Below are 24,197 nucleotides of genomic sequence, written 5' to 3' on the forward strand. Positions count from 1 at the left end.
CGGTTTGCAACTGCACATCGGGACAAAGATCGTACTTTTTGGAGAAATTAGTTTAAATGTATTTGGCTAAGGTGTATGTAAACTTCCGACTTCAACTGTATATACTGTATTCTATACTATTCTACTGTATCTTAGTCCATGCCGCTCTGACATTGCTCGTCCATATATTTATTTATATATTCTTAATTCGATTGCTTTACTTAGATTTGTGTGTATTGGATATATGTTGTGAAATTGTTAGATGTTACCTGTTAGTTATTACTACACTGTCGGAGCTAGAAACACAAGCATTTCGCTACACCCGCAATAACATCAGCTAAATACGTGTATGTGACCAATAACATTTGATTTGATTTGTACAGAGCCCCTGGATCAATTAGAGGTCAAGGGAAATTTCACCGCTGCTCTATTTCACTATATATGTCCATTAATATGTTATAAACATGTGTTATAAACATTTAGAATTTCCTCATTACACGCAAATACGAGCGTTTCTGCATATCACAGGTAGAAATACCACAATATCCAGAATTCATAGTGATTTCAGGACGTGGAGGACTGGCTAATGGAGGTGTAGCCAATTGATGTGAGAAATATCAAAATGTCTTATGTTTGTAGCCAGCACTTTCAGCCAGAGGATTTCGAAACGTAACTTAAGTCTCAACTGATGGGGTTGCCATGTCGTCGAACGTTGAAAAGTGATGCTATTCCATCGATTTTCCCCTTCACTTCAAAGAAGAAAGCATCCGATCAGCCAACATCAGCGCAGCAGAAAATAGGACAAGCTGAGGTAAGGTACAGTGGGGGAAAAAAGTATTTAGTCAGCCACCAATTGTGCAAGTTCTCCCACTTAAAAAGATGAGAGAGGCCTGTAATTTTCATCATAGGTACACGTCAACTATGACAGACAAAATGAGAAAAAAAAATCCTGAAAATCACATTGTAGGATTTTTAATGAATTTATTTGCAAATTATGGTGGAAAATAAGTATTTGGTCAATAACAAAAGTTTCTCAATACTTTGTTATATACCCTTTGTTGGCAATGACACAGGCCAAACGTTTTCTGTAAGTCTTCACAAGGTTTTCACACACTGTTGCTGGTATTTTGGCCCATTCCTCCATGCAGATCTCCTCTAGAGCAGTGATGTTTTGGGGCTGTCGCTGGGCAACACAGACTTTCAACTCCCTCCAAAGATTTTCTATGGGGTTGAGATCCGGAGACTGGCTAGGCCACTCCAGGACCTCGAAATGCTTCTTACGAAGCCACTCCTTCATTACCCGGGCGGTGTGTTTGGGATCATTGTCATGCTGAAAGACCCAGCCACGTTTCATCTTCAATGCCCTTGCTGATGGAAGGAGGTTGTCACTCAAAATCTCACGATACATGGCCCCATTCATTCTTTCCTTTACACGGATCAGTCATCCTGGTCCCTTTGCAGAAAAACAGCCCCAAAGCATGATGTTTCCACCCCCATGCTTCACAGTAGGTATGGTGTTCTTTGGATGCAACTCGGCATTCTTTGCCCTCCAAACACGACGAGTTGAGTTTTTACCAAAAAGTTATATTTTGGTTTCATCTGACCATATGACATTCTCCCAATCCTCTTCTGGATCATCCAAATGCACTCTAGCAAACTTCAGACGGGCCTGGACATGTACTGGTTTAAGCAGGGGGACACGTCTGCCACTGCAGGATTTGAGTCCCTGGCGGCGTAGTGTGTTACTGATGGTAGGCTTTGTTACTTTGGTCCCAGCTCTCAGCAGGTCATTCACTAGGTCCCCCCGTGTGGTTCTGGGATTTTTGCTCACCGTTCTTGTGATCATTTTGACCCCACGGGGTGAGATCTTGCGTGGAGCCCCAGATCGAGGGAGATTATCAGTGGTCTTGTATGTCTTCCATTTCCTAATAATTGCTCCCACAGTTGATTTATTCAAACCAACCTTACCTATTGCAGATTCAGTCTTCCCAGCCTGGTGCAGGTCTACAATTTTGTTTCTGGTGTCCTTTGACAGCTCTTTGGTCTTGGCCATAGTGGAGTTTGGAGTGTGACTGTTTGAGGTTGTGGACAGGTGTCTTTTATACTGATAACAAGTTCAAACAGGTGCCATTAATACAGGTAACGAGTGGAGGACAGAGGAGCCTCTTAAAGAAGAAGTTACAGGTCTGTGAGAGCCAGAAAGCTTGTTTGTAGGTGACCAAATACTTATTTTCCACCATAATTTGCAAATACATTCATTAAAAATCCTACAATGTGATTTTCTGGATTTTTTTTCCTCAATTTGTCTGTCATAGTTGACGTGTACCTATGATGAAAATTACAGGCCTCTCTCATCTTTTTAAGTGGGAGAACTTGCACAATTGGTGGCTGACTAAATACTTTTTTCCCCCACTGTAGCTGACGTTACCTAGCTAACTAGCAAACACATTTGTTTATCTAAACCAAAATCTAGTTTGCTAGCTTTCATAATACGCTGGCTAAACCTTCCAAAACAATGTAATTAGCCTACTGCTATTTGGCGATGGAATTTGTAACTTTGCAAGCTAACATTTAGCTTCGTTAGGGTACTTAAGTTAACCGTTAGCCAGCTAACTACCGCAGAGGCTAATCTGATTTATATTTATAGAGTCCGATCTCATCATCATCTGCAGCAGAGGCGTTAACATCAAGCTCCGCACCAGGAACTAGTTTAAATCACCTTCTAAAATCTACTAAATCTTTCCATATACTGGAGCGAGGCATAAACATGGTCCGTGTCTTTTCATAGTTTGTGTGTTTACAAGTAGGCTACAACTTCTACTGTAGTTTTCTCTGTATTATGGAGGCTTAGTTGATTGTTCAGGCAAGGCTTGAAGTGTACATTTGAGAAAAGGGGGTATTATTAAGGAGGGGATGGTGTGGGTGACTGACTGGTGCCTGTTGGGTGGGTATTCTGTGTGAAGGTTAGTATGCATAATCTATTGGCATGAAATAAATAACAAATCACCAATACACTAAACTGTCTACAAAACAAGTGCTCCTCAAACTTTTCACACCCTTGCAGTCAGTTCTTTGGCATGTTAGTATACGCTTCTAGCCTATGCACTCAATTGTTGGCAGTGCTCGTCTACTCAACAGCACATCTGTAGGTGCTCGTACACAACAATACACGACTAGACTGTTTACATGTCAAGCCCTCCTCAAACTTTTCACATCTTTGCTTTAAGCCCCATTTTTGACTCAGAGTGTAACAAAACACATACCAGTTTACTGAACCCTTTTTTTTATTTAGATTAACATGGTTTATTGTATGGTTACACATCTTCATGATCAGTATTCATGTCTTTCCAGGAGACTTGCAGTACAAACACATCTTCTGCAAGAGGTCGAAGCGGTGGGTGGTGAAGAAAGTGTATGAGAGGCTTGTCCAACTGGCTGCGGAGTGCAGAAGAACCAGATGGTTGTTTACAAGGAGCTAGACTCACAGCCCCACAAACCCCAAATCCCTGCCGACGTTTCCACAGCGCCAAAGCCTGCTAAACCAGCTGCCAATACCCAACACAAGAAGAGGTTCACCAACTGATGAACATTCTGGAATCCTGCCTGGAACATTCAACCGACACAACATCCATAATCAGTTAGACTGTAGTATAATATAGAATACCTAGTATGCTCACAACTGGATTGTGGTCTAGAGATTGCTAGCTGTTGTGCATATAATGGTGTTTTATATAATATTTTTTACAAGTGTACTGACAAGTGACTAAATGTAACTGCTAAAACAAAGGATGGAGGGAGTTCGTTTCTCATATCAACTTTAATTTGTTGGCAAGTAAACATGTTTCAATAAAACAGTAGATTAGTCTGTCAATATAGCAAAAAAAGTAGACATGGCTTGTATTCAAGACAGTTTATTTGCTCTGGAGACCGAAGTGAGTATACGCAGCAGTATGCAGGAACAGTTATGGCAATGTATGACATTTACTGAACAAAAATATATACGCAACATGTAAAGTTTAGGTCCCATGTTTCATGAGCCTAAATAAAACATCTCAAACTTTTTCCATATGCACAAAAAGCTTATTTCTCTCAAATGTTGTGGACAAATTTGTTTACATCCCAGTTAGTGAGCGTTTCTCCTTTGCCAAGATAATCCATCCATCTGACAGGTGTGGCATATCAAGAAGCTGATTAAACAGTATGATCATTACACAGGTGCACCTTGTGCTGGGAACAATAAAAGACCACTCTAAAATGTGCAGTTCTGTCACACAACACAATGCTACAGATGTCTCAAGTTTTGAGGGAGCGTGCAAATGGCATGCTAACTGCAGGAATGTCCACCAGAGCTGTTGCCAGATAATTGAATGTTAATTTCTCTACCATAAGCCGCCTCCAATGTCGTTTTAGAGAATTTGGCAGTACGTCCAACCGGCCTCACAACCGCAGACCACGTGTATGGCGTTGTGTGGGTTTGCTGATGTCAACGTTGTGAACAGAGTGCCACATGGTGGCGGTAGGGTTATGGTATGGGCAGGCATAAACTACGGACAACGAACACAATTGCATTTTATCAATGGCAATTTGAATGCACAGAGATACCATGATGAGATCCTGAGGCCCATTGTCGTGCCATTCATCCGCCACCATCACCTCATGTTTCAGCATGATAATGCACAGCCCCATGTCGCAAGGATCTGTACACAATTCCTGGAAGCTGAACATGTCCTAGTTCTTCCATGGCCTGCATACTCACCAGACATGTCACCCATTGAGCATGTTTGGGATGCTCTGGATCGACGTGTGCAAGAGCGTGTTCCAGTTCCCGACAATATCCAGCAACTAAGCACAGCGATTGTAGAGGAGTGGGACAACATTCCACAGGCCACAATCAACAGCCTTATCAACTCTATGCGAAGGTGACCACCATCTGCGAAGGAGGCAAATGGTGGTCACCACATACTGACTAGTTTTCTGATCCACACCCCTACTTTTTTTTAAAAAGGTATCTGTGACCAACAGATGCATATCTGTATTCCCAGTCATGTGAAATCCATAGATTAGGGCCTAATGACTGTATTTCAATTGACTGATTTACTAATATGAACTGTAACGAGTCGGACGCGAAGGATATCCTACAGACACCCGACAAGGCCCAAATCCCCGTCATTCGCAGGAGAAAGAGACAGAGATATCGTGGACGTAGGTCGGGGTGCCTTGTAAGGATCAGATGGCGAGCGAGTAAACTGCCTCTTCCATCAATCCTATTAGCCAATGTTCAATCATTTGAAAATAAATTAGATGACCTAAGATTACGGTTATCCTACCAACGGGACATTAAAAAAACTGTAATATCTTATGTTTCACCGAGTCGTGGCTGAACGACGACATGGACAACATACAGCTGACGGGATATAAACTACATCGGCAGGATAGAACGGCTGACTCCGGTAAGACAAGGGGTGGCGGTCTGTGTATATTTGTAAACAACAGCTGGTGCACAAAATCAAATACTAAGGAAGTCTTGAGGTTTTGCTCGCCTGAGGTAGAGTATCTTATGAAAAGCTGTAGACCACACTATTTACCAAGAGAGTTTTCATCTATATTTTTCATAGCTGTCTATTTACCACCACAAACCAATGCTGGCATTAAGATTGCACTCAAGGAGCTGTATAAGGCCATAAGTAAACAGGAAAACGCTCATCCAGAGGCAGCGCACCTAGTGGCCGGGGACTTGAATGCAGGGAAACTTAAATCCGTTCTACCTAAATTTCTACCAGCATGTTAAATGTGCAACCAGAGGAAAATAAACTCTAGACCACCTTTACTCCACACACAGAGACGCGTACAAAGCTCTCCCTCGCCCTCCATTTGGCAAATCTGACCATAACTCTATCCTCCTGATTCCTGCTTATAAGCAAAAACTAAAGCAGGAAGCACCAGTGACTCGGTTAATAAAAAAGTGGTCAGATGACGCAGATGCTAAGCTACAGGACTGTTATGCTAGCACAGACTGGAACATGTTCCGGGATTCTTCAGATAGAATTGAGGAGTACACCACATCAGTCACTGGCTTCATCAATAAGTGCATCGATGACGTCGTCCCCACAGTGACCGTACGTACATACCCCAACCAGAAGCCATGGATTACAGGCAACATCCGCACTGAGCTAAAGGGTAGAGCTGCCGCTTTCAAGGAGTGGGACTCTAACCCGGACGCTTATAAGAAATCCCGCTATGCCCTCCGACTAACCATCAAACAGGCAAAGAGTCAATACCAAGTCTGTAATACCAACATGTTTCAAGCAGACCACCATAGTCCCCGTGCCCAAGGACACTAAGATAACCTTCCTAAATGACTACCGACCCGTAGCACTGACATCTGTAGCCATGAAGTGCTTTGAAAGGCTGGTCATGGCTCACATCAACACCATTATCCCAGAAACCCTAGACCCACTCCAATTTGCATACCGCCCCAACAGATCCACAGATGATGCAATCTCTATTGCACTCCACACTGCCCTTTCCCACCTGGACAAGAGGAACACCTACGTGAGAATGCTATTCATTGACTACAGCTCAGCGTTCAACACCATAGTGCCCTCAAAGCTCATCACTAAGCTAAGGATCCTGGGACTAAACACCTCCTTCTGCAACTGGATCCTGGACTTCCTGAAGGGCCGCCCCCAGGTGGTAAGGGTAGGTAACAACACATCTGCCACGCTGATCCTCAACACGGGGGCCCCTCAGGGGTGCGTGCTCAGTCCCCTCCTGTACTCCCTGTTCACCCATGACTGCATGGCCAGGCACGACTCCAACACCATCATTAAGTTTGCCGACGACACAACAGTTGTAGGCCTGATCACTGACAACGATGAGACAGCCTATAGGGAGGAGGTCAGAGACCTGGCCGTGTGGTGCCAGGATAACAACCTCTCCCTCAGCGTGGCCAAGACAAAGGAGATGATTGTGGACTACAGGAAAAAAAAGAGGACTGAGCACGCCCCCATTCTCATCGACGGGGCTGTAGTGGAACAGGTTGAGAGCTTCAAGTTCCTTGGTGTCCACATCACCAACAAACTATCATGGTCCAAACACACCAAGACAGTCGTGAAGAGGGCACGACAAAGCCTATTCCCCTTCAGGAGACTGAAAAGATTTGGCATGGGTCCTCAGATCCTCAAAAAGTTATACAGCTGCACCATCGAGATTATCCTGACTGGTTGCATCACCGCCTGGTGTGGCAACTGCTTGGCCTCCGACCGCAAGGCACTACAGAGGGTAGTGCATACAGCCCAGTACATCACTGGGGCCAAGCTTCCTGCCATCCAGGACCTCTATACCAGGCGGTGTCAGAGGAAGGCCCTCAAAATTGTCAAAGACTCCAGCCACCCTAGTCATAGACTGTTCTCTCTGCTACCACACGGCAAGTGGTACCGGAGTGCCAAGTCTAGGTCCAAAAGGCTTCTCAACAGCTTCTACCCCCAAGCCATAAGACTCCTGAACAGCTAATCATAGCTACCCAGACTATTTGCACTGGCCCCCCACCCCCACCCCATATTTTTACGCTGCTGTTACTCTGTTTATTATTTATGCATAGTCACTTTAACTCTACCCACATATACATATTACCTCAACTACCTCAACTAGCCGGTGCCCCCGCACATTGACTCTGCACCGGTATCCCCCTGTATATAGGCTCCCTACTGTTATTTTATTTTACTTCTGCTCTTTTTTTCTCAACACTTTTTTGTTGTTGTTTTATTTTACTTGTTTATAAAAAAATTAATGCATTGTTGGTTAAGGGCTTGTAAGTAAGCATTTCACGGTAATGTCTACACCTGATTTATTCGGCGCATTGTGGCAAATTTATTTATTTTATTTGAACTCAGTAAAATCTTTCAAATTGTTGCGTGTTGCGTTTATATTTTTGTTCAGTGTAGAATTTAGTCGACAGACTCACTAGAATACATGGAGAGCACAGGTTCAGAAAACAGTGGGGAGAACAAGTATTTGATACACTGCCGATTTTGCAGGTTTTCCTACTTACAAAGCATGTAGAGGTCTGTAATTTTTATCATAGGTACACTTCAACTGTGAGAGACGGAATCTAAAACAAAAATCCAGAAAATCACATTGTACACTGCTCAAAAAAATAAAGGGAACACTTAAACAACACAATGTAACTCCAAGTCAATCACACTTCTGTGAAATCAAACTGTCCACTTGGGAAGCAACACTGATTGACAATAAATGTCAAATGCTGTTGTGCAAATGGAATAGACAACAGGTGGAAATTATAGGCAATTAGCAAGACACCCCCAATAACGGACTGGTTTTGCAGGTGGTGACCACAGACCACTTCTCAGTTCCTATGCTTCCTGGCTGATGTTTTGGTCACTTTTGAATGCTGACGGTGCTTTCACTCTAGTGGTAGCATGAGACGGAGTCTACAACCCACACAAGTGGCTCAGGTAGTGCAGCTCATCCAGGATGGCACATCAATGCGAGCTGTGGCAAGAAGGTTTGCTGTGTCTGTCAGCGTAGTGTCCAGAGCATGGAGGTGCTACCAGAAGACAGGCCAGTACATCAGGAGACGTGGAGGAGGCCGTAGGAGGGCAACAACCCAGCAGCAGGACTGCTACCTCCACCTTTGTGCAAGGAGGAGCAGGATGAGCACTGCCAGAGCCCTGCAAAATGACCTCCAGCAGGCCACAAATGTGCATGTGTCTGCTCAAATGGTCAGAAACAGACTCCATGAGGGTGGTATGAGGGCCCGACGTCCACAGGTGGGGGTTGTGCTTACAGCCCAACACCGTGCAGGACGTTTGGCATTTGCCAGAGAACACCAAGATTGGCAAATTCGCCACTGGCGCCCTGTGCTCTTCACAGATGAAAGCAGGTTCACACTGAGCACGTGACAGATGTGACAGAGTCTGGAGACGCCGTGGAGAACGTTCTGCTGCCTGCAACATCCTCCAGCATGACTGGTTTGGCGGTGGGTCAGTCATGGTGTGGGGTGGCATTTCTTTGGGGGGCCGCACAGCCCTCCATGTGCTCGCCAGAGGTAGCCTGACTGCCATTAGGTACCGAGATGAGATCCTCAGACCCCTTGTGAGACCATATGCTGGTGCGGTTGGCCCTGAGTTCCTCCTAATGCAAGACAATGCTAGACCTCATGTGGCTGGAGTGTGTCAGCAGTTCCTGCAAGAGGAAGGCATTGATGCTATGGACTGGCCCGCCCGTTCCCCAGACATGAATCCAATTGAGCACAATTTTGAGGGTGACTCCAATTCCAGACCTCCATGGGTTGATCAATTTGATTTCCATTTATAATTTTTGTGTGATTTTGTTGTCCGCACATTCAACTATGTAAAGAAAAAAGTATTTAATAAGATTATTTCATTCATTCAGATCTAGGATGTGTTGTTTTAGTGTTCCCTTTATTTTTTTGAGCAGTGCATTTTATTTCATGACATAAGTATTTGATACATCAGAAAAGCAGAACTTAATATTTGGTACAGAAACCTTTGTTTGCAATTACAGAGATCATACATTTCCTGTAGGTCTTGACCAGGTTTGCACACACTGCAGCAGGGATTTTGGCCCACTCCTCCATACAGACCTTCTCCAGATCCTTCAGGTTTCGGGGCTGTCGCTGGGCAATACGGACTTTCAGCTCCCTCCAAAGATTTTCTATTGGGTTCAGGTCTGGAGACTGGCTAGGCCACTCCAGGACCTTGAGATGCTTCTTACGGAGCCACTCCTTAGTTGCCCTGGCTGTGTGTTTCGGGTCGTTGTCATGCTGGAAGACCCAGCCACGACCCATCTTCAATGCTCTTACTGAGGGAAGGAGGTTGTTGGCCAAGATCTTGCGATACATGGCCCCATCCATCCTCCCTTCAATACGGTGCAGTCGTCCTGTCCCCTTTGCAGAAAAGCATCCCCAAAGAATGATGTTTCCACCTCCATGCTTCACGGTTGGGATGGTGTTCTTGGCGTTGTACTCATCCTTCTTCTTCCTCCAAACACGGCGAGTGGAGTTTAGACCAAAAAGCTATATTTTTGTCTCATCAGACCACATGACCTTCTCCCATTCCTCCTCTGGGTCATCCAGATGGTCATTGGCAAACTTCAGACGGGCCTGGACATGCGCTGGCTTGAGCAGGGGGACCTTGCGTGCGCTGCAGGATTTGAATCCATGACGGCGTAGTGTGTTACTAATGGTTTTCTTTGAGACTGTGGTCCCAGCTCTCTTCAGGTCATTGACCAGTTCCTGCCGTGTAGTTCTAGGCTGATCCCTCACCTTCCTCATGATCATTGATGCCCCACGAGGTTAGATCTTGCATGGAGCCCCAGACCGAGGGTGATTGACCGTCATCTTGAACATCTTCCATTTTCTAATAATTGCGCCAACAGTTGTTGCCTTCTCACCAAGCTGCTTGCCTATTGTCCTGTAGCCCATCCCAGCCTTGTGCAGGTCTACAATTTTATCCCTGATGTCCTTACACAGCTCTCTGGTCTTGGCCATTGTGGAGAGGTTGGAGTCTGTTTGATTGAGTGTGTGGACAGGTGTCTTTTACACAGGTAACAACAGGTTCAAACAGGTGCAGTTACTACAGGTAATGAGTGGAGAACAGGAGGGCTACTTAAAGAAAAACTAACAGGTCTGTGAGAGCCGGAATTCTTACTGGTTGGTAGGTGATCAAATACTTATGTCATGTAATAAAATGCAAATTAATTACTTAAAAATCATACAATGTGATTTTCTGGATTTTCAGATTCCGTCTCTCACAGTTGAAGTGTAGATTACAGACCTCTACATGCTTTGTAAGTAGGAAAACCTGCAAAATCGGCAGTGTATCAAATATTTGTTCTCCCCACTGTATATGGATCAATGAAGAAAGCCATCTATGCATCCTCATCTCCGTTTCAGCGCCAACCGGTAGATTTAAAAATACTCTGATCTTGTAGATTATTTAGGCACATTTTAGGGTTAGGAAAGTATGTGTAAATGATTATAAAATAAAAAAAATCAGGTTTAGGAGAGCCTTTACGCACAAAATATATTGATTAATAAAAAATACAGTGGTGTGAACAGTTTTCAATTTCAAGTTCAATCCATGAAATATTGGAAGGTGAGAGAAGTGCTATAAATCTACCCGTCTTCTCACTAATCATGGAACTGTATGACAACGGTCCAATTGTCGTGAACCTTGCACCAGGCTCCAGGTTTAACCTGCTACACGTGGGCTGAGTTCTATACACACACACACACACACACACTCACTCCATCATTTCTCACACACACATAAAAATACACATACATTTATACTGACTCTACACACACACACCCACTCATATACAATGATCATATTGATCATTATATACGCTGCTGCTACTCTGTTAATCATATATCCTGATGCCTAGTCACCTTAGCCCTATACATATCTACCTCTATCACTCCAGTATCCCTGCACATTGTAAATATGGTACTGGAACTGACTGACCCTGTATATAGTATGCTTACTTACTTTATCGTGTTCTTCTTATTTTTATTTATTGTGTGTTTTTGTTCTACCTTGTGTTATTTTTAGTATTACATTGTCATTGATTACTGCATTGTTGGGTTTAGAGCTCGCAAGAAAGGCATTTCACTGTACTTGTGCATGTGACATTAAAACTTGAAACTACAGAAGCCTATAAGCTTGGGTGTTCAAATTTCATCCGTGCAAATTGAGGAAGCACAATTCTGAATAATGGCATAGCCATAGCCGTGGGAAGTAGTGGTGCTGAGGGTGCTTTAAAAAAAAGGATATTACTCCTGTGTGAACTAGTGCTTTATTACTCCTGTATGAGCGGACAAAAATAGTCCTCAGTATCCTAGGAATCGGGGTCTTTGAGAAGTGCGCTCCTCCCTCACCGCTTTTGCCTGTTCACGTCACGGGCCATAGACCGGTGCACCGCGGTTCAGCTTAATCGAAACACTGGCAGTTTCCAACTCGTGTAAAAACAAAAAAATGTAAGTACGGTTGTTGCGTGTGTTTTTTAAATGATCGCTTAACTGTGGCAGCATATACGGAATCACACGGGAGAGAAACAAAATGGCTGCTCAGTCTGTGGTAAAAGATTCACTCAGAAAACTATTCTGCTGAAGCATATGGATAATATCCACAAAGAGAGGAAAGAAGAAAGAACATCTTCAGTCAGGAAATGGGAATAACAAGGCAGGATGTGGACAACACTCTTAGGAAAGGAGAGCAACTCCAGACCATTCATACTGTGGGTCTCAGATAAATAGATCTCTGATGGATTTAATGTTGTAAAACATTCTATGTAAATAAAGTTTGATTTGATTTGAATGAGGTAATGATCAAACAGTATTGTAGGAAGCTCACAGTTCTGCTGTAAAAAAACAAACATATTATTTAGATAATTAGAAACATAAATATCTAGTTGGTTTGATTCGGAATTCCTGTCAGGGCGATGAGAGAATGGTCGGACTGATGTTATCGATACATAAAGTTTTTTTTTAATCCAGAAAAAATTCCACACCAACCCAAGTACTCTGTTCTGCCACCTCTGGTCTCTTGGCCCTCCCACCCCTTTGGGAGGGCAGCTCCTGCTCAGCCCAGTCAAAGCTCTTTTCTGTCCTGGCACCCCAATGGTGGAACCAACTTCTCCCTGGCCTGAAGCTAGGACAGCAGAGTCCCTGCCCATCTTCCGAAAACGTCTGAAACCCTACCTCTTCAAAGAGTATCTTAAATAATCCCACAGCACCTTGTGTTTAACTTTGTGAACTAACACTCGCACTTCAAAATGTACTATGACTGAGAAATGTGGTTGCCCCACCTAGCTATCCTAAGATGAATGCACTAACTGTAAGTCACTCTGGATAGGAGTGTCTGCTAAATTAATAAAATGTCAAACGTAATGGTAAGAAAAAGTCACATAAATTCTGACCTAATGGTGCTCATTCATGACATTGATTTGATCTTGTATAGAGTAATGATGTACAGTCGACCCCTGATGAAGAATTTATTATTATTATTATTATTGTGGTCCTCTGTAGCTCAGCTGGTAGAGCATGGCGCTTGTAACGCCAAGGTAGTGGGTTCGATCCCCGGGACCACCCATACACCAAAAAAATGTATGCACGCATGACTGTAAGTCGCTTTGGATAAAAGCGTCTGCTAAATGGCATATTATTATTATCCCAGATCATCCTATACTTATGATAACCACTGTTTGTCTACTTGTAGTAACAGTTGCATGCATTCATGGATGCCAAGGGAAGCCAGGCTTCCCCAAAAAATGTATCAAGAAAAAACTACAAAATAATTTTATTATTTCGTCTCTCTGTGTCTAATACATTTCCTTCAATTCGCAAGAGGCTGAATGTGTCTCAGCGGAGAAAGCATCCGAGCTAACGAAACAGCGCCCCCTCTGTCTCTGTATATGTAGCCCATCTATCTGATGCTGTCTGGTCAAAAAGAGTATGACACTGTTGCTGCCCGTAGCAATTAATGCAAGGGAAGCAAGGGAGCATTTGGCCTCCCTTCATAAAAAGAAAATAATAATAATAGCCAATCAGCGTTGAGCTAAACTGAGTGAGCTCAACTGTGAATGGTCCTGGCGCACCAAAAAAAAGTGTCAAGGGAGGCCAGTTTGGATTTTGGCTTCAGACCAATCACATCACATCAGAAGCCAAACGTCATTATTGACAGAAAAAAACTTGAATTGTTGCATCTCCTTGTGTTGTTGTCCTCCTGTGTCTAGCTAGCTAGCTAAAATTGGCCCTTTCCTAAATTAGCCATGGATGGAGATAGGGATTTGGACTTGTTGTTTTACTTAATTATTTGTACTGGCCAATGATTCTGATCCAACCATAAATTCATACAGTGCCTTGCAAAAGTATTCATCCCCCTTGGCGTTTTTCCTATTTTGTTGCATTACAACCTGTAATTTAAATGGATTTTTATTTGGATTTCATGTAAAGGAAATACACAAAATAGTCCAAATTGGTGAAGTGAAATGAAAAAAAAAATGTGTTTCAAAAAATTCTACAAAATAAATAACGGAAAAGTGGTGCATGCATATGTATTCACCCCCTTTGCTATGAAGCCCCTAAATAAGATCTGGTGCAACCAATTACCTTCAGAAGTCACATAATTAGTTAAATAAAGTCCACCTGTGTGCAATCTAAGTGTCACATGATCTCAGTATATATACACCTGTTCTGAAAGGCCCCAGAGTCTGCAACACCACTAAGCAAGGGGCACCACCAAGCAAGCGGCACTATGAAGACCAAGGAGCTCTCCAAACAGGTCAGGGACAAAGTTGTGGAGAAGTACAGATCAGGGTTGGGTTATAAAAAAATATCAGAAACTTTGAACATCCCACGGAGCACCATTAAATCCATTATTAAAAAATGGAAAGACTATGGCACTACAACAAACCTGCCAAGAGAGGGCCGCCCACCAAAACTCACGGACCAGGCAAGGAGGGCATTAATCAGAGAGGCAACAAAGAGACCAAAGATAACCCTGAAGGAGCTGCAAAGCTCCACAGTGGAGATTGGAGTATCTGTCCATAGGACCACTTTTAGCCGTACACTCCACAGAGCTGGGCTTTACAGAAGAGTGGCCAGAAAAAAGCCATTGCTTAAAGAAAAAAATAAGCAAACACGTTTGGTGGAATGATGGATGGCGCTAAATACAGGGAAATTCTTGAGGGAAACCTGTTTCAGTCTTCCAGAGATTTGAGACTGGGACGGAGGTTCACCTTCCAGCAGGACAATGACCCTAAGCATACTGCTAAAGCAACACTCGAGTGGTTTAAGGGGAAACATTGAAATGTCTTGGAATGGCCTAGTTAAAGCCCAGACCTCAATCCAATTGAGAATCTGTGGTATGATTTTAAGATTGCTGTACACCAGCGGAACCCATCCAACTTGAAGGAGCTGGAGCAGTTTTGCCATGAAGAATGGGCAAAAGTCCCAGTGGCTAGATGTGCCAAGCTTATAGAGACATACCCCAAGAGAATTGCAGCTGTAATTGCTGGAAAAGGTGGCTCTACAAAGTATTGACTTCCGTTTTTTTGTCTTATTTCTTGTTTGTTTCACAACAAAAAATATTTTGCATCTTCAAAGTGGTAGGCATGTTGTGTAAATCAAATGATACAAACCCCCCAAAAATCCATTTTAATTCCAGGTTGTAAGGCAACAAAATAGAAAAAATGCCAAGGGGGGTGAATACTTTCGCAAGCGACCAAAGATTGTGCCCCTGGCCTGAAAGGATGGAAGTTCAACATGTATCTAGATGTAGTATGCTAATGTTAACTAGCTGGCTAATCATTGCCCATGAAAGGAAGTCAGGCTAGCGAGCGAGTATTTTAGTCAGGTATCCTAGGACAACAAAACCTAAAAGTGTGTACTGTATGTCAGAGTGGTAGACCATTAGGCAACATGAAAGAGGAGGATGACATTGGCGTTTTTCAGCACGTAGGGTGAGTTTACATGTTTTTTCTACTTGCACACACACAGAAATCGATATCATGGACAGCCACATCATATTTAGCCTACGTTGGTTGGACTAAATCGTTTTTGGTATCTTTTAGTTGTCTCTGTATTAGTATAAGCATAAGTGATTAGATGATGTTGAAATGGTGCTGGAATAGTGGAGGCAGCTCCTGTTTTCTTTGCGACTTGCAGTAACGCTCCGTGGTTCTAAATAAATAGTTGTTTAGTGGTCCGAAAATGTCGGAAACATTAACTTGCTTGACAATGCTGAAGGTCAGGTAACTGTTTGTTACATTCTTTGTGGACTTCGCCAGACAGAGGTTGCTCTTCGGTTTTGTGATTAAACAAAGATGTGGTTGAATTTATTCTGCCACTGTGTCTTCTTACTGTCTGGGCCTTTAGGCCTATATATGACGGTCGCAAGGCATATGAATTAACAGGTTATAGAGCAAACAACTCAATTATCACAACACATAGGCTGTATTATGGCTTTTTTTCCCTGGATTGGCTTCCCCGGTGATTTTACCCACGCACCGCTACTGTGTAGTTATCGTTTTCATTTACTACTGACCTGTAAACTTCCTTGCATAGTAGTAAACTCCCATCCAGTTGGCGGCGCTGTTGTGTGTTTCTGGGATCGCCAGCCATTAGAAAAAATGATTTTATAAAATTCCTTGACTAGAACACGGAAGTAGGATTAGAAACGAGTTTGTTTTGTTTTGGCAATCATTTAGTGGAGTAAAGAAAGAAATACTGACTGAACTAAATAGGCTACCCAAGTCTCATTCGACTGAAAATGTCTAAACTACAGTTGTTGCGTGTGTTTTTAAATGATCGTTTAATGGCGGCTGCTGTGGAGATTTTCGGGGCAGTTGAGAAAACGATAGTGGAGTACCAGGAGGAGAATGATCGGCTACGGAGACTGCTGCGGAATCGAATCACACCGGAGATAAAACTATGTAGAATAGGTTAGTATGTAGATCTACTGATAGCTAGCTGTAGCTGTAGGCCCGGTTTCTCAATAGCGATGGAACTTAACCTTGCGATTGTTTTTACGATGCATCGTTCCTGTAAGGTTTCCACTAGTTAACACAGACACAAAGTCAAAATTGGCTATATTATATAAATTCATAAAAACAAAAATGTGCTTTTTGGTCTTCATTTAAGGTTAGGCTTAAGGTTAACACTGGTTATGGTTAGATTTTAAATAACATTTTAAGAAGAGGAATTGAAGAAATGTGCGGGGTTTATGACTTTTTGACTGTGGTAACTTGTGACGACCTTCCTATAACGGCCGAAGATGTCACATACGTTTCCCAAAACACCACGCAGAGAGAACAGCCAGTAGTGCGTCGATAGGCCTACATATAGGATCGAAAGAAAGGCAGCCCTGCTCCCGGATCAGTTTTCTCTATTCAAATATTATCTTAACATTTACATTGTTTCACAATACTGACGACGGATCAGCTTCTAGAGAGATATTACCACCTAGGGCAGAGTGGGGTAAATTGACCCGCCCTTGTTTAGAGGTTTCATGACGCTTGTATCTAAACCGAAGTTGATCATTGTAAGATTGTTCATTACATCAGTTGGCGTGTTTATGAGCTTCAATATGAGGTCCTAAACCTAGCATGAAAGTGCGTCCTTGTAGCTGTGTGGGCTAATATAGAGGGGGTTCGATTAATCTGGCCTGGGGTACACCGGGCTATGGCCTGTCACTTCATCGGGCGAAAGCGGGGAGGGAGGAGCGCCCTTCTCAAATCGAACAGTAACCTGTGCAGCTCAGACATGTTGTCAACAAGGCAGCATGATAGGGTACTAGGGGGTAACTAGCCCCCCCCCTAAGAACAATGTCTAATTGCTGACACACAAAAAAAGCAACGTTTGGGGAAAAAATTGTATGTGGATGAAGGAAATAAATAGCTACAGTTTACATTTTTTTTGTTATTTCATGAAATTTTGTTTTTAGGAAAGGAGCATTTTATTAAAGTACCGGGGTAACTGCCCCCCCCCAACCCGGTAGACTATTATGGCACACAAGTGTGTTCAAATACATTTCATCCCTTTTATTTAGAAATTCTTAAAGGGAGTGCTCCTAATCTCAGCTTGTTACCTGTATAAAAGACACCTGTCCACAGAAGCAATCAATCAATCAGATTCCAAATACAGGCCCGTCTGTAGTTTGCCAATGAACATCTGAATGATTCAGAGGAGAACTGGGTGAAAGTGTTGTGGTCAGATGAGACCAAAATGGAGCTCTTTGGCATCAACTCAACTCGCCGTGTTTGGAGGAGGAGGAATGCTGCCTATGACCCCAAGAACACCATCCCCACTGTCAAACATGGAGGTGGAAACATTATGCTTTGGGGGTGTTTTTCTGCTAAGGGGACAGGACAACTTCACCGCATCAAAGGGACGATGGACGGCGCCATGTACTGTCAAATCTTGGGTGAGAACCTCCTTCCCTCAGCCAGGGCATTGAAAATGGGTTGTGGATGGGTATTCCGGCATGACAATGACCCAAAACATACGGCCAAGGCAACAAAGGAGTGGCTCAAGAAGAAGCACATTAAGGTCCTGGAGTGGCCTAGCCAGTCGCCAGACCTTAATCCCATAGAGAATCTGTGGAGGGAGCTGAAGGTTCGAGTTGCCAAACGAAAACTTAATGACTTGGAGAAGATCTGCAAAGAGGAGTGGGACAAAATCCCTCCTGAGATGTGTGCAAACCTGGTAGCCAACTACATGTACATTTTACGTCATTTAACTACAAGAAACGTCTGACCTCTGTGATTGCCAACAAGGGTTTTGCCACCAAGTACTAAGTCATATTTTGCAGAGGGGTCAAATACTTATTTCCCTCATTAAAATGCAAATCAATTTATAAAATTTTTGACATGCGTTTTTCTGGATTTATTTTTTGTTATTCTGTCTCTCACTGTTCAAATAAACCTACCATTAAAATTATAGACTGATCATGTCTTTGTCAGTGGGCAAACGTACAAAATCAGCAGGGGATCAAATACTTTTTTTCCCCCCTCACTGTAGGTCACAAATAAAGCTATCCTCAGTCAAACTGGAGCACAACTCATGAGCCCACCTCCTGCACTGCTCACACCTAATCCAGTCCCCACCTGTGACTGAAAACGGGGGGAGAGATGCCAGTCGAAAAGCTCTCTCTAAAAAACGTAGCTAGCTATCCAGCAATATGACATAAAGTGCTGTGTAAAATAGCTAAAAGGCTATGAAGTACCATTGTAAAGCTATCAGTCACTAGTGGAAACAGTTACAACTGCAAATAAGTTACGTTATCTTTTTAATGTATTTTACCTCAAGACGATCTGGTAGTAAGGTTGTCTTGCAATGATCAACAACCAGCTTGACAGAGCTTGAAGAATTAAAAAAATAAAATAATGTGCAAATATTGTACAATCCAGGTGTGCAAAGCTCTTAGAGACTTACCCAGAAAGACTCACAGCTGTAATCGACACCAAAGGTGATTCTAACATGTATTGACTCAGGGGTGTGAATACTTATGGAAATTAGATAGATTTCTGTATTTAATTTTCAATACATTTGCTAAAACTTCTAAAAGCATGTTTTCACATTGTCGTTATGGGGTATTGTGTATTCACATACTGTCTCTACACACCACCATATACATACTGTATATAGTTACACTCTTAGTGTACAAAACATTAGGAACACCTTCCCAATATTGAGTTGCACCCTCTTTTGCCCTCAGAACAGCCTCTTCGTCGGGACATGGGCTCTACAAGGTGCTGAAAGCGTTCCACAGGGATTGCTGGCCCATGTTGACTCCAATGCTTCCCACAGTTGTGTCAAGTTGGCTGGATGTCCTTTGGGTGGTGGACCATTCTTGATACACAAGGGAAACTGTTGAGTGTGAAAAAAACAGCAGCGTTGTAGTTCTTAACACAAACCGGTGCGCCTGGCACCTACTACCATACCCTGTTCAAAGGCACTTAAATATTTTGTCTTGCCCATTCACCCTCTGAATGGCACACATACACAATCCATGTCTCAATTGTCTCAAGGCTTAAAAAAACCTTGTGGTATGGATAACCTTCTGGTGGTATGGATAACCTTGTTATTATGTCTCCAGAGAAATCTGGAGTCAAATAAAGGTCCTGTTGATCAAATTACTGTAGGCGGAGATAGATGTTTTGTCTGGGGTCTTGAATTTGAACAAAGTCCATATTGATTCAGAAACACTAAACAATAATTAAGATTTATCAAGAACAAGTTGATTGACAAAGTCATGAAACATTTGTAAAATTGAATAACCCACTTTGGGCTATGATAAAAAAAATGTGCCTCAGCTTGAGGATTAAAAGAACAGCTATCTACTGTAACTGACTGTGCATGATTAGAAAGTTGTCTTTGTCACGAAAAGCTGATTGAAATGGGATATAGGCAGGGGCATAACTTAGCCCAGCTTCTAGACAGACATTGTATTTGCTTCAGACAGGAAGTAGAACATGTTTGGTTTTGAATTGGAGGGGGGGTGTTGGCATCTAATAATTTGATTTAATTGAAACATGTTGGTATTACAGACTCAGTCAGGGACATGTTGAAAATGTCAGTGAAGACACTTGCCAGTTGGTCAGCGCATGCTCGGAGTACACGTCCTGGTAATCCGTCTGGCCCTGCGGCCTTGTGAATGTTGACCTGCTTAAAAGTCTTACTCACATCGGCTACGGAGAGCGTGATCTCATAGTCATCCAGAACAGCTGATGCTCTCATGCATGCTTCAGGGTTGCTTGCCTCGAAGCGAGCATGTGTAATTAATAACTTCACCATGCTCAAAGGGATATTCAATGTCTGCTTTTTAAAATGTTTTACCCATCTACCAATAGGTGCCCTTCTTTGTGAGGCATTGGAAAACCTCCCTGGTCTTTGTGGTTGAATCTGTGTTTGACATTCATTGCTCGACTGAGGGACCTTACAAATCATTGTATGCGTGGGGTACAGAGATGAGTTAGTCATTCAAGAATGCACATTATTGCACAAAGGGAGTCCATGCAACTTATGTGACTTGTTAAGCACATTTTTACTCCTGAACTTATTTAGGTTTGCCATAACAAGGGGTTGAATACTTATTGACTCAAGACATTTCAGCTTTTCATTTCTAATTAATTTGTTTTTAAAAATCCACTTTGACATTATGGGGTATTGTGTGTAGGCCATACAAAATCTAAATTTAATCCATTTTAAATTCAGGCTGTAACACAACAAAATGTGGGGAAAATGAAGGGGTGTGAATACTTTCTGAAGGCACTTTAGTTGACTTCTGCTCCTCCTCTCCTTCCCTCCAGACTCCCTGCAGCTCTCTGTCTCTGAAGAGGAGGTTCCACCTGAGCAGCAGCACTGTGAGCAGGAGTGGAGCCCCAGTCTGGGGCAGGAGGACCCAGAGCCCACACAGATTATAGAGGAACAGGAGGAACTCAGGACCAGTCAGGAGGAAGAGCAGATTGAAGGTCTGGAGGCTGATATAATAGAGTTCAATTTCACTCCTTCCTGTGTGAAAAGTGAATGTGATCAGGAGGACTCACTTTGGTCCTTGACTCTTCCCCAAACCCACACTGTGGAGAACAGAGAGAGTGACCCTACACCAGTGGATCTCAAACCTTTTGACACTGTGACCCACCTAAAGGGTCTCTACATTCCCTGTGACCCTCCAGATGCCTACAGCCACAGCTCAGCCGTAAGTAGCGACCCAGTAGGACTTGACAGCAGCCCACCATTGGATCCCAACGCACCAATGGGGGAACCATGCACCTGCCCCTTTTGTGGCAAGACCTTCAAACAAAAAGGAAATCTCTCCATGCACATGAAGATTCACACTGGAGAGAAACCATTTAGCTGTGGTGACTGTGGGAAGCGCTTCAATCGCAAGGAGCACTTAACCAGACATATACGCATTCACAGAGGAGAGAAACCATTCAGCTGTAATTTTTGCTGTAAAAGCTTCAATCAGAAGGGGGATCTAAGGAGACATATACTTACTCACACAGGAGAGAAACCATTTAGCTGTGGTGACTGCGGTAAAGGCTTCATTCGCAAGGAGCACCTAACTGCACATATACGGACTCACACAGGAGAAGTTTCTGTCTCAAGCAGAACCTAACCATGCAGAAACTGATAAACAGATCTATGATGGATTTAATGTCGTAAAACATTGCTATTATAAACTGGTTACCAATGTAATTAGAACAGTAAAATGTATATATTTTTGTCATACCCGTGGTATACGGTCTAATATAAACTGGGTGGTTCGAGCCCTGAATGCTGATTGGCTGACAGCTGTGGTATATCAGACCGTATACCACGGGTATGACAAAACATTTCTTTTTACTGCTCTAATTACGTTGGTAACCAGTTTATAATAGCAGTAAGGCACCTCGGGGGTTTGTGGTATATGGCCAATATATCACGGCTAAGGGCTGTATCCAGGCACTCCGCGTTGCGTCGTGCTTATGAACAGCCCTTAACCGTGGTATATTGGCCATATACCACACCCCCTCAGGCTTTATTGCTTAAATGTACCATGGCTTTCAGCCAATCAGCATTCAGGGCTTGAAGCAGGTTTACAATTGTAAAAAAAAATCCTCTTTGCGCATGTGCATAACTACAGCTAAATCCGACAGGAGCGTTTGAGTGATGAAACTGTCAGGCTATTTTCTGGCAATTGTGCTGTTATTATGTGCCAGATGTTAAGACTACAAAATGTTATAAATGGCCCATTTACGAGATTGACTTGTAATTTCAATAGGCGTAGGCTACAGACTAAAATCTGGGTTTATGAATGTAATTCAACTTTTGCCATGGTTTGCTTAGCTAAAGGCAGGTAGCCAATAGCCCCTGATAGGCCTACATCTAATTCCAGATAGTCTACAGTAGCCTAGACAAGATGTAAACTGAACGATTTAGCAGCTTGCTTAGTTCAAATAAACAGACACATTTATTCAACATGAGTAGCGAGGTGATTTCGAGGTAAGAAGTGCTTGTATTTCCCAATAACCTGCTGGAACAGGCTACTGAGGAGGGGGTCATCATTTCAATCACTGAATTAAATATACAGCCTGTGTTTATTTTTTATTTTTTTATTTTTTACCTGTAGCCTAATCTGACTACTGTTACCATCAATCTAATGCGTTCTAACAACTGATCAGCAATTGCAATAGATATTTGATTACTTCCAATTTAATTAACTAAACATGTCCATTAATAACTGCATAATAACACAAGGCTACAATAACAATAAACAGGAAGTTGTACGTTATTTATTCAGTTGGTTTGCCAGCTTCAGGTGTCACAAATTGATTTTGCAATGACTCCAGTGATATCGTCATTTCAACATATTTATTGTATCAAATGGTAGCCTAAAATGGCATATAAATTAATAGGCTACTTGATGGCCAACAGAGGCAAATGTATCATTCTCCTTATTTAATGTCAGTTTCGTTGAGGCTCTATAGCTGCAGGAAGTAGGGGTGCCGAGGGTGCTGCAACACCCCCTGAAAAATCGGAAATAAAAAATATACAAATAAATGTAAAAAAAAAAAGATATATATATATTAGGGCACTGGGCCTTTATTAGTGCTGTATTAGTGGACTGATATAGCCGTCTGTAGAGCGGCCCCCAAAAAATTCAGTGCAGACAAAAAATTCTCAGCAAAAAGGGAAAAATCTCCTACACGTTACATTTTGAATGCTTAACAGGACAGGAAAATGGTCCAATTCACACACTTATCAACATAACATCCATGGTCATCCCTAATGCCTCTGATCTGTAAGTCGCTAAATGACGTAAATGTAATGTAAATCTGGCGGACTCACTAAACACAGATGCTTTGTTTCTAAATAATGTCTGAGTGTTGGAGTGTGCCCTGGCTATCCGTAAAATAAAAATAATAAAATAATAAATGGTGCTGTCTGGTTTGCTTAATATAAGGAAATATAAATGATATATACAATTTTTTTGTTTGTTTATTTATTATTATATTTGTATAATTTTTTTGTTTGTTTTTTATATATATATATATATATATATATATATATATATATATATATATATATTTGTATGTCTTTTTTGGGGGGGTTAGATCAGCTTTAATATTGCAGATAGATTGTAACTTCCATCAATGATTTATACTTTTACTTTTGATACTTAAGTATATTTTAAACCAAATACTTTTAGTCTTTTACTCAAGTAGAAGTTTACTGGGTGACTTTTACTTTTACTTGAGTCATTTTCTATTAAGGTACTTTACTTTTAATGAAGGATGAGAATTGGGTCCTTTTTCCACCACTGATCAAACACATGGAAAACATTTGTTTGATGTATTTGATACCATTCCACTAATTCCGCTCCAGCCATCACCACGAGCCCGGCCTCCCCAATTAAGGTGCCACCAACCTCCTGTGGGATAAGGTCGTTAATAGTTTCCATTATGCACAGTTTTTTGCAAGGTGTTCGAACGCCTAGGCTTCGCAGCAGAAGGTTGTAAGTTCTCTTTGCGTTAAGTGACAGACAGGGACTCAACCCCAGTTCTCTTTGCGTTTAGGGACTCAACCCCAGTTCTCTTTGCGTTTAGGGACTCAACCCCAGTTGTCTTTGCGTTTAGGGACTCAACCCCAGTTGTCTTTGCGTTTAGGGACTCAACCCCAGTTCTCT

The 24,197-nt window shown here is 42.5% G+C and overlaps 1 protein-coding gene across 1 annotated transcript; it reads left to right on the top strand.

The window, feature by feature from the left end:
• Nucleotides 1–16,171: 16,171 nt before the first annotated feature.
• Nucleotides 16,172–21,721, top strand: LOC311113088 (uncharacterized protein). Its single transcript, XM_084156221.1, has 2 exons — nucleotides 16,172–16,467; nucleotides 20,836–21,721. Exons 1-2 carry the CDS (start codon nucleotides 16,296–16,298, stop codon nucleotides 21,645–21,647), a joined length of 984 nt encoding a protein of 327 aa, XP_084012347.1. The 5' UTR covers nucleotides 16,172–16,295; the 3' UTR covers nucleotides 21,648–21,721.
• Nucleotides 21,722–24,197: the final 2,476 nt, after the last annotated feature.

This window comes from Coregonus lavaretus (assembly GCF_964263955.1).
Source record: "Coregonus lavaretus genome assembly, chromosome: 39".
Classification (NCBI taxonomy): domain Eukaryota; kingdom Metazoa; phylum Chordata; class Actinopteri; order Salmoniformes; family Salmonidae; genus Coregonus; species Coregonus lavaretus.

What these genes read in the sequence shown, in the direction of transcription:
- LOC311113088 (XM_084156221.1), top strand. Translation starts at nt 16,296, where the DNA reads ATGTCTAAACTACAGTTGTTGCGTGTGTTTTTAAATGATCGTTTAATG. An exon ending in GATAAAACTATGTAGAATAG is followed by an intron (nt 16,468 to 20,835) that starts GTTAGTATGTAG and finishes CCTTCCCTCCAG; the next exon opens with ACTCCCTGCAGCTCTCTGTC.